The 10,738-nt window shown below is 43.7% G+C and overlaps 1 protein-coding gene across 2 annotated transcripts in view; it reads left to right on the plus strand.

The window, feature by feature from the left end:
* Nucleotides 1-1,897, plus strand: part of phex (phosphate regulating endopeptidase homolog, X-linked) — a 24,000-nt gene extending 22,103 nt beyond the window's left edge. For both annotated transcript variants that reach the window (XM_024280537.2, XM_024280536.2), the window contains exons 22-23: nucleotides 1,187-1,263; nucleotides 1,335-1,897. In XM_024280537.2, the coding sequence (XP_024136305.1) occupies nucleotides 1,187-1,263; nucleotides 1,335-1,437 (180 nt within the window). In that variant the 3' untranslated portion in view covers nucleotides 1,438-1,897. The remainder of the gene's footprint in view (nucleotides 1-1,186; nucleotides 1,264-1,334) is intronic.
* The last annotated feature ends 8,841 nt before the right edge of the window (nucleotides 1,898-10,738 follow it).

The raw sequence follows: 10,738 nt of genomic DNA on the forward strand, positions 1-10,738 counted from the left end.
CAAGTTGCTGGAGCCGGATGTTTGACCCGAAAATGAGGGAAATTTTCAAAATTTGAAAATCCTTTAAATTCCTATTTTTGTTAAAGATCTGTTTGATTATAATTAACTAAATTTTTTTTAGTCATGAGGCCGTATTACCAATGATCTGAGAATGACCAGTATTTTCATTCAGAAGGTTGATCTGTGGCAGCAGGTGATTGGTCATAGGGGATGATGGGAAGTTTTTCTGGTGAACTGTGTTGTTCTGCATGTTCTGTTTTCTCTGCAATAATCAGGGTAAAGTTGGAACACATATATAAAACAATAAGTGCTGTCATGAAATTCATTTTTGTGTAGTTAATTATTCATTTTGTAATTAATTAGCGGTAATTTTTAATCTAATCTAATCACTGCTGTAAGAAGACTCATTTCAGGTATTTCAATTTGTAAAACAGGGAAAAATAAAATACAATTCAATAGTGGGTTTATGATTTTTTTTATTTATTAGAACAGACTTCTAACCTTTTGTTTTACACCACCGAGTAGAATTTCTTTCAGTCTCGAATAATAAGAAAACGACAAACAAGAACAAAACATCCGGTCTAGATTCTCTAACATAAACGCAGCAGGAACACTTTTCTGAGCAATCCATAAAATATTCACCACAATCTACAACCATACACAACCTACAACCATACACAACCTACAACCATACACAACCTACAAATATACACAACCTACAAACATACACAACCTACAACTGTACACAACCTACAAATATACACAACCTACAAACATACACAACCTACAACCGTACACAATCTACAACCATACACAACCTACAACTGTACACAACCTACAACTGTACACAATCTACAACCATACACAATCTACAACCATACACAACCTACAACTGTATATAAACTACCGCATTGTGCCGACTAGAACCAGAACTGAAGGAGTTCTGAGGATTTGTGGGAAAATTAAATGATTTAAATGTTCCTTGTGGTCCACTAAGCTGAGCTGAAGATGCTCCTGAGAAACATTTGATGCTCTTTTTTAGGTCTTACACCTTTACTGGTTTGTGGCTTGTTTGTATGTTTAGATTCTTTCTCCACCTCACCAAAGCTTTTCCCTCCATACTTTGACTTGTCCTGACTGTATAAGGCTCTGTGCCAATGAACGGCTTGACCTTTAACCCATGCAGGTTAGATGTAACTCCTACAGACCAGAAGCCGCCCGCGAGCAGATCCAAAATGGAGCTCACAGTCCACCAAAGTACAGGTGAGCACACGCCACTCCGACCTCGCAGTAGCCCCACCCCCCGACCTCCTCTAAACGCTGTCGCCCTGCAGGGTGATTGGGGCCATGAGCAACTACCAGGAGTTCCAGAAGGCCTTCACATGTCCCCAGTCTTCTGTGATGAACCGTGGAGCGCAGTCCTGCAGGGTCTGGTGATCCCTGATCCTCATCATGAACCAGAACTGGACCTGAGCTGCTAGCAGGATCCCCAAAGATGGAGAATGCTGGACCGAGAGGAGGTTCACTGCTGGGGAGCAGAACTCGGTTCTGATCCACAACCTGCAGGCGTAGCAGCTGGTGTATAAAAGTGAATCTCTGTGAAGGACTACAGTTAATGGGCTGTAAAGAATCAGTTGTAAACCTCTTGCAACATCAAATTCCACTATTTATGAACTCGTTAATCAAGTTCACTTGAAATTCCTACATTTAATATGATTATGTTAACGGTGTATTTCTGATCCAGATAGAAGTATAAGGTGTATCCAGGTATGAGGAAGAAGAGCTGTTGTCTTCACTTTCTGTAGTTTTTCAGTCACTGTGAAAATCCAACATTGATTCAGTACAATAATCTGCTGGAATAACTCCTGAGAATAAAAAAAACCCGAATTATTGATGACCAATGTGATGGAGGTGTGCTTTAATGCAAAGTGAAGGAATTCAATGACGTGCGAGTTTATCTGATATCTGCGTGGTTCATTCGTACTTCACTTCAGTGACCCTTGACGGACATCTGAACACATCAATGAATGAGGAACGCATGAAATACTTATGACTTATGTACATCACACATGTATCATGAAAGACCACAACTGCATTTGTGGAGCATGAGCTCTGAGTGACACGGTTTTTGGTAGCTACTGTCTCCGTTTCAGTCCAGAATACATCGGATCTTTTTCAAATACTTAAAAATGTGTTCAATTTGATAGAAACCTTTTTGTATCAAACTTTTCAAAGACTGTTTGCTGAATCTTTTAATCTTTGGAAGACAGATTCTCTAGCTTGTTTGCTGTTCATCATGGGTTCTATGAAGGGAGTCAATCACTCAAGTTTGGATCCTTTGTTTTCAGCAGTAAGTTTCTTTCAGGTTGATCCTTGAGAACACCCACATACTGCCCTCTGGTGGTGGGCCGTATCCTCAGTCTGAAACTGAAAACATGTTAATTTTACTGACTGAATCTCATGAGCTCTGATTCCATCATGGAGATCTTCAATGTGGATTCTGGTCCTGACAGATTCAGTTTTAATGAGAGTAAAGACCCGTGGGGTGGGGATCATGGTCGTTTGAAATGAGTATGGACAAAGAAAGTTTGAGCCTTAAGCAAACAAAGCTTCATGTTTTACCTTCTTTTGAAGCTCCGCCCCCCCATGACTGACTGACGGCTGAGATCACGGTGACTAAGCAGCAGCTAGTGGGTCTTTAATGAGATCATGCACTTTCAAAAGCTTCCTTTAGATATCTTTAGCTCAAACACATCTCACTCATTCACATCTGCAGTTCCCATGGCAACTTGGTCTGTGGTGAAGGGGACCACTGTGTGGTTTCAGATCCTCTTATAGTTTCTTTTTTTGGGGGGGTTGTATTTGTGGAAACACCTCCAGCAGTTGGTTTTACTGAATGTTCCGGCTTACTCCAGAGAAGAAAATAAGACAGCATTCCTTTAAGATAAAGAGCTGTGACCACAGATCCACAATCAGCTGTTGGTTCTGGAGCTCCTTAGTTTCTCCAGCCCTGTCAGGGTATGAGGGTAACCTGTGGAACCCCACTGTGTATCCCTTTGAATGAGGCTAAAGAGGAGGATGCTGTTTTTAGATAAGGCCCCTCCCATCTGGACCTGTGATGTCACAATGCCCTGAAAAACAGATGGATCCTCCAAACAGCATCAAAATCAATATTAATACTGGATTTTTCCTGATGTCCAAAGTGTGTCTCCATTAATGCTTAGTGATGGTGATGTAGCTGCAGCTGTCCGGGGGCAGTCTGACAGAGGCTGCCAGTACGTACTCCGACCATCATCAGGACATGCAGACACATTCACAAACCTGTGGAGCCACACTAGAGGCGGGGGGGGGTGACCTGCCCAAGAATGCAATGATGGTTGACTGGGGGGAGTGGGGATCAAACTGATGACTTCCATCATTTTCAGACCTGCTCAACCACCTGCGGCACTGCCACCCAAATCTGTCAACTCTGGTGCTAAAGTTAGCATTTCCATCTCTGGAGATGCATCAGAGATAGTCTGACAAAAAGCGTGTTTGAGATGACCAAGGCAGACCCGGTGCTGCGGAGATCGCCTGGATTGCGGTGCATGCTGGTTAGTTTCTGTCATCGACGTCAAATGTGCGGCGTCACGAAGTATCGCGAGAAAGGGGCGGGTTCAAGGCGCCTTCCTAAGCCAGCGCAGCCAGAAAATAGGTACTGCACTGGCTTTAAGCTGTCTTGAGGACTACAAAACAATGCATTGTGGGAAATGGTGTCTTGAAAGTTCTTGTAGTTCGATGTGAAATAACTGGCGCTAAATCAAGGACATCGATGTATTTTTTTAATCTGTTTGGAAGGTAGTGAATCACTGATGAAAAAAAAAAACTACATTTCAAATAATCTGTGGTTATGTGTGTTATTGCTGTCTTTAAAATGAACTTTAATTTCTATTTTGTCTGTTTATTTGGGACAGTGCACATTAAATTAATCCCGCGGCTATGTTTTTATGCTTTACTCTGAAAGATGTTAAAAATGATATAAAAGACTTAACAGCATAGATCATTCTAGTAGTGGCATATTAAAATTCAACCGAATGCTAAGGACAACACCCAACTCCTTGTGCTCATACAGTCTCGCCGTTCGCCTTCATCTCAGGCGTCTTTCCCCGTCCCCTCCTGCAGCAGCTTGGTCTCGCCGACGATGCAGGCGAGGCTCTCGGTCATCTCAAACACACCTATTCACTTCACTGTGGTCTGCACTGTGTCAAAAAGACGCTTAAAAGAAGCTACATGAGCTACATGCTAACGTGAGATACATGCTAACATGGGCTATATGCTAACATGAGCTACAAGCTCAGGTGAGCTGCATGCTAACGTGAGATACATGCTAACATGGGCTACATGCTAACATGAGCTACAAGCTAATGTGAGCTACGTGCTAACGTGAGCTAAATGCTAATGTGAGCTACATGCTAACACGAGATACATGCTAATGTGAGCTACATGCTAACATGAACTACATGCTAATGTGAGCTAGGTGCTAATATGGGCTACATGCTAACATGAGCTACATGCTAACGTGAGATACATGCTAACATGGGCTATATGCTAACATGAGCTACAAGCTCACGTGAGCTGCATGCTAACGTGAGATACATGCTAACATGGGCTACATGCTAACATGAGCTACAAGCTAATGTGAGCTGCATGCTAACGTGAGATACATGCTAACATGAGCTACATGCTAACATGAGCTCCAGTCTGTATTGATCAACTGTATATTTATATTTGCACTCACAGCGTAGTCAGAAGACTAGCACAATGAAACTTTTATGGTAACATTGGTGCTTTTATAATTAGCATCATTTGTTTTCAATCTTCCTTCATTGAATGGTTGTCCTCTCAGTGCCCTCCCCACCATTTTAACTGCACCCTTTAGAGTGTATGTTTGTGGTGTTAGAGGTGTGTGTGCTAAAGGGTGCAGTTAAAATTGGTGAGAAGGTCTTAACAGGGCATCTCCTGATTGCTCACAGAGATGCCCCGTCACCCCCCCCCTCCCCCAACAAGGGTCCTAAACGTCTATTATTGTGTACATGTTGATATGACTGTATGTGGAGATTTTTGGAGCCAACAGGTATGTTTGTAACATTTGAGGGTGTGTGGACAGGCCCCGCCCCTTTAGACTAATATTTACATCTGGCAGTGATGATGACGAACTTCCAGCAACTTGATACAAATATAATTGAAACGATACAAATATAATCAATATAAATAAAGTTTATCTGAAATTACAAGAAGAGTTTCTACAAATGTACTCCTTGTGTGGCAGAAGACCTATAACCTCTTGTAAGAGTAAAATCTGTCTAACATAAGAAGCCTTCAGCTTTGATGCTCAGCTGTTGGACGGGACTAGTTAAATACATAAATAAACAAATAAATAAATAATACAGCATCATTATGCTAAGTGATTGACTTGATCCAGTCTTCGTGTCTCTTTCCCTAAGACCGGTTTTCAGACATCAGGGAGTGAATTTTCAGTAAATCAAAAACAGAATTATTTCCTTTCAGCATGCTTGATTCCCTGAATGTCAGTGGATCTGGTTGATCCCAGCAGAGAGCTGGTGGGGATCCTGTAGCTTCCTCTGAGCTCAATATCTGCGAGGCCATTAATAATGATCTACTGCCTGACTCTGTCCAGCTGCGTCATTGAAAAGCGCTCAGTTCGCTGTGAAAATGCCAGCCGGGTGATTAAACAGCTGATTTGTCACCTGAACGATTTCCCGTTAACATGATCAGAGAATGAGTCGACCCGTTTGTGAAGAGTCGCACATGAATCCCCAGAAATGACTGAAGATCAAAGCTGTCAGACAATCGATATGATTTGATCTGACTTGTTCTATAAGGTTCTCCATGCTTGAAGTGTTCTCCTGGTCATCTCTGAGTCTGACATGTAGATCTGGGTTGATCTGCGTTTTAATGCAGTCTCCTGGTATAGAACCCACGAGTGGAGGCTCAGACCTTCAGGACGTCTAAAGTGTATGTCTGTTGTGTTCAAGTTTGATGCAGTTCAGAGGTAAGTCTTCCTTCACAATCAAATCCTCTTCTGTACTTTTAGACATTTGTAGTCAACTTGATTGGACGGTTTAGTGATCTTCACATTACGAGTGTGTCTGAGAACATGAGTACCAGAACCCAACACCTTAAACAGTCATCCTGTGAAGGAGGAGATGTTGCTCAGAGTCTTTCCATCAGGGATTCATCTCCTCATCATCATTAGAGCGACCTCATGAAAAACCCTCATTAGAAACCTTCCAGAGATTTCAGAGAGACGATGGAGAAGCTCTCCAACGGTCCAGGTGAGTCTTACCTACAAACTCCAGCAGTCTCTCTGAGGATTTCTTCTTTTCTGTCAAACGTATCTTCACCCTCATGTCCTCTGATACTCTGAACCTGGTTGGTTTCAGCGGGAACGCCAGCTCCGAGGATCTGTTTTTATTCTGGCGTAGGAGCTAAATTTAGCCGAGTGAGGACTGGAAATAGCTCTCCTCACGTTCCGTCCTGACCTTTCCTTCTTACGGCTTCCCTCAGGCCGCGCTCTGCTCCCTGGACCCCTCCCAGAATCCTTCAGTTTTACCTTCTGGCGAGTACGCAGCTCTTTATCTGCATCCTCTGCCCCCATCTCTGCTGCTTTTAGCTTGTTACAGTAATCAGATTCTTCTGTCTCTGAGAGAATTCCTCCTCACATCCCCCTCCACCATCCCCCCTTACAGCATCCGGCCTGGCTCTGGGCTCTAATGTCCAAATGACATTTCCACTGCGAGGATGCAGAGAAGATGCTGCTGCTGAACATCCAGACGGAAAGACCCGTCCTTGTTGATGAAATGAAAAAGCTTGAAAAGAAATCTGATCTCATTTTGACTGTGATGGTTCTGATTGGTGATTATGATCAAATATCAACAGAATGTGTCTCCAAACTCTTTGTGTCTGTTTTGCTTTGAGCTCAATTTCTAATGTTTTTAGTCCACATGAAATGTTCCAGCCGGGTCTGGACCTTCTTCTAAAGACCCCTCAGCTCTAATGGAGATCCCTCAGACCTGAGGGTTCTAACTCAGGTCTGGCGGAGATCCCTCAGATTTGATGGAGACCCCTCAGGTCTGACGGAGATCCCTCAGATTTGATGGAGACCCCTCAGGTCTGGCGGAGATCCCTCAGGTCTGGCGGAGACCCCTCAGGTCTGGTGGAGACCCCTCAGGTCTGGCGGAGATCCCTCAGATTTGATGGAGACCCCTCAGGTCTGGCGGAGATCCCTCAGATTTGATGGAGACCCCTCAGGTCTGGTGGAGACCCCTCAGATTTGATGGAGACCCCTCAGGTCTGGCGGAGATCCCTCAGGTCTGACGGAGATCCCTCAGGTCTGGTGGAGACCCCTCAGATTTGATGGAGACCCCTCAGGTCTGGTGGAGATCCCTCAGATTTGATGGAGACCCCTCAGGTCTGGTGGAGATCCCTCAAATTTGATGGAGACCCCTCAGGTCTGGCGGAGATCCCTCAGATTTGATGGAGACCCCTCAGGTCTGGTGGAGACCCCTCAGGTCTGGCGGTGATCCCTCAGGTCTGGCGGAGATCCCTCAGGTCTGGCGGAGATCCCTCAGATTTGATGGAGACCCCTCAGGTCTGGCGGAGATCCCTCAGGTCTGGTGTGGAGGAGCTCAGCATTACATCTGAGGATGTGAATCTCAGAAGGACCGGTCCACCTCAGCTCTACAGGAGGGGAGTCCTGGGAAAGACCACCGTGATCAGACTTTGAGGTGAGCACACAAACATTCCGACTAAATCAGAGTTTTTCCTGAAGAAAGCAGGAATAAGTCATGAAGGAAACTTGGAGGAGAAATTCTGTCCTTTTCTCGTGTCCTTCCTCATGCGGTTGAACATCTTGTGCTTGCGACCGTTCCCGCCGGGCCAGAGTGGTGGTGATAGATGGGTAAATAAATAATACAGAGGGAAGGAAATAGAAAATGAAAGTAAAGAGTCTTTGTTAATGGATGCTTGGACAGATGGATGATGGGAGTTTAGGAGGACACGCTGAGGGTTTCATAACACGACTGAAACACAAACGGACGCAGAAGAATCAGGCAGTCAACGAGGAAATCTCTTTTCTGATTACCGATTGTTTGATTTACAGGTTTGGCTGCAGGTTTGAGTCCCTGAAGGACCCCCCCCCCCCTCCCCCTCCCGAAAGAGTGAGAAATAACCGGAAAAAGGCTCCATGGTCTGTTCCTTCCTCCATCTTTCACTGTTCTGATTTCCATTAATCATTTAGACACTAATTAGACCTTGTGTTCTCTGAAGCTGCCCTGAGCCCTGTTCGTCTGCAGACCTTCATTTCCTATGCAGCTCCTCCCGAGGGGGGGGCTCCGAGTGCTCATTCCTTCACCTGGTGTCTCTCAGGGATCCTAACGGGGATTACGGCCTAATTGAAGCTTAATTGAATAACAGATTAGAAATGTATGTGCTCTGTCTTTGTAATTCCAGGTTTCTTAAACTTATCTTTTTACAGAGAGATTCTGTTTCCCATCAGGATGCAGGAAGTTCTGAACATCCTTTTCTGACTGAATCATTTCTGAGAGAGAGCTGGTCCCTTTGAACTCCGTTTATTTATTCATCTTCTCTTTCTCTGATCTGCCTGCTGACAAAACTGCAGTTTGTTGACCTTTCTAGACGTCGGAGTGTCGGTCGGCATGATTATCACGTCATCATTAACACACGATTCGGTTCATCCCGTCAGAGGAAAGTCTCACTCTCATCATCTTCTGATCCGTTTCCAGTCGTCTCTTAGTGAAGATACAACTGTTTTTAGCCAAAATCTAACATCCTGTCCTTTTCTAGAGCACAGTTTCTGCAGTTGTGGGCGTAAGCCTCCACTGATATCCCATCATCCTTTTGTTTAAACCCTCTCCTGCTAGCTTACAGCCCCTCACACTAGCATTAGCGGTGCAGCAACATTATTTCCATCATTAAAGTTCTGATCCAGATTCCAGCTCAGACCAGGAAAACAAAGACGTTCATGGATCTATTTGTCTCCAGGTGGATGCATCAGAGAGGGGCGGAGCAGGGAGACTGTGGCCCCGCCCACTGTATCTTCTATGTCACAAATAAGGTATTTTTCAAACTGCATTTTTTTCATCTGATGTCGGAAAAGGATTTCTTGAAGAAAGAAGAGACGGTCAAATAAATCCCTGTGTGTTCAAAGGAATGAAGTGGAAGTGTTTGAGGTTTCCAGTTCATGGTGACGGACGAGTCTGTCAGAAACAGAACAAAACCACACAGAATTAGAAGAAACTGAGAGTTTTTATCCAGAAGGAAGATACTCTTCCTCCCCCTGCAGATCATTTTAGTCGGATTCAAGACAATAATGAGATTATAAAGTATCTGAACGTCAGCTGGAAGGTTTCTATGGTTACATAATAAAACTCTAAGGGTTCATATAACTCATAAACAAGTTAAATCTGTTTTACAGATTCCTTTTTTCTGCTTTTCATGCTGTTTTTGTATTATTTTACAGATTCTTTACTTTATTAAAGCGTTTGTCTTTTCCCAGGTTTCTTCAGTGTTTGAGGATGATGATGATCTTTGTTGTAATGAAGGTCACACTCCAGTTCTTCATGTGTTGATGTGAGCATGTAGATTCTTCTACTGACTGGAAACAAACGTTTCCATCCAGTTCAGTTTTTACTCAACATTTGGAAATGATGTCGAATTAAATTTAGAGACTGAAAACTGAGGCCAGGTGAGTGTTTTAAATCACCTTGAGGTTATTTAACCTCAGCAAACGTTTCATTTATTCATTCCAGACCAATGATGGTCTGGCAGAAAACAGTCTGGGTTTACCTGCAAGTGAATCCTGGTGCGCTTTCCAACAGTGTGAATGCAAGCTGACTGTTACACAAACCAAAGGAGGAAATGACACAAAATGTGACAATTTTCATTAAAAAAGAACATTTCAGTCTAAACTGAAAATGTCTGAGGGTTGAGCTGCTGTCATCAGGAGTGCCGACGGAGTTACAGACTATGTTTCACTTTTCCATGGCAGATCGGGGTCATTAAAGGCAACACTGAATGTCTAAACCCTGATGTCTCCGGATGTCCTCAATACTTAGATTCACCAAACCAAATGATGTGAAACACGTCATATTTTCTACTGAATATTCGTTGATTTTCACAGTAAAAAGCCAAAATGTGGCTAAATTATTGAGATTTCTGAGACAGTCGAGGATAAATGATGGTGGGAAATGATTCAAGACCTGATTATCCTCAAACTGTGGATCAAAACCAGATCCAGAGCATGTTAAGAGAATGAATCCAGGTACACAAAACTTAATGATTGGCTGTGACGCTGTCTGCTCCTGATGCTGATTTAATCCAGCAGGATTTAATCCTCCAATCAGCAGGAGAAACGTTTATGAAAATAATCCGTCTGGACAGATTTTCATCAGATTAGGGACATTATTAGGATTAGCATCACACCTGAATCCGGACATCAGAGATTGTTTTGAGACTTTAGTCATCCTCACCTGGAGTCTGAGGACAGTCCGTCGCTGCAATGACATGATTTCTGGTGGACTCACTCTGATCTTTGGTTTCTTCCTTCAGACCGGAAGCAGATGGGGGGTCAGCAGGTGGGGCTGCTGGGGGTGCTGGAAGGCATCATCACTGTCATGCTGCGGCTGGTCTCCATGGCAACGGTCTGCAGCAAAGGATG

Source organism: Oryzias melastigma, linkage group LG20, assembly GCF_002922805.2.
Source record: "Oryzias melastigma strain HK-1 linkage group LG20, ASM292280v2, whole genome shotgun sequence".
Taxonomy (NCBI): domain Eukaryota; kingdom Metazoa; phylum Chordata; class Actinopteri; order Beloniformes; family Adrianichthyidae; genus Oryzias; species Oryzias melastigma.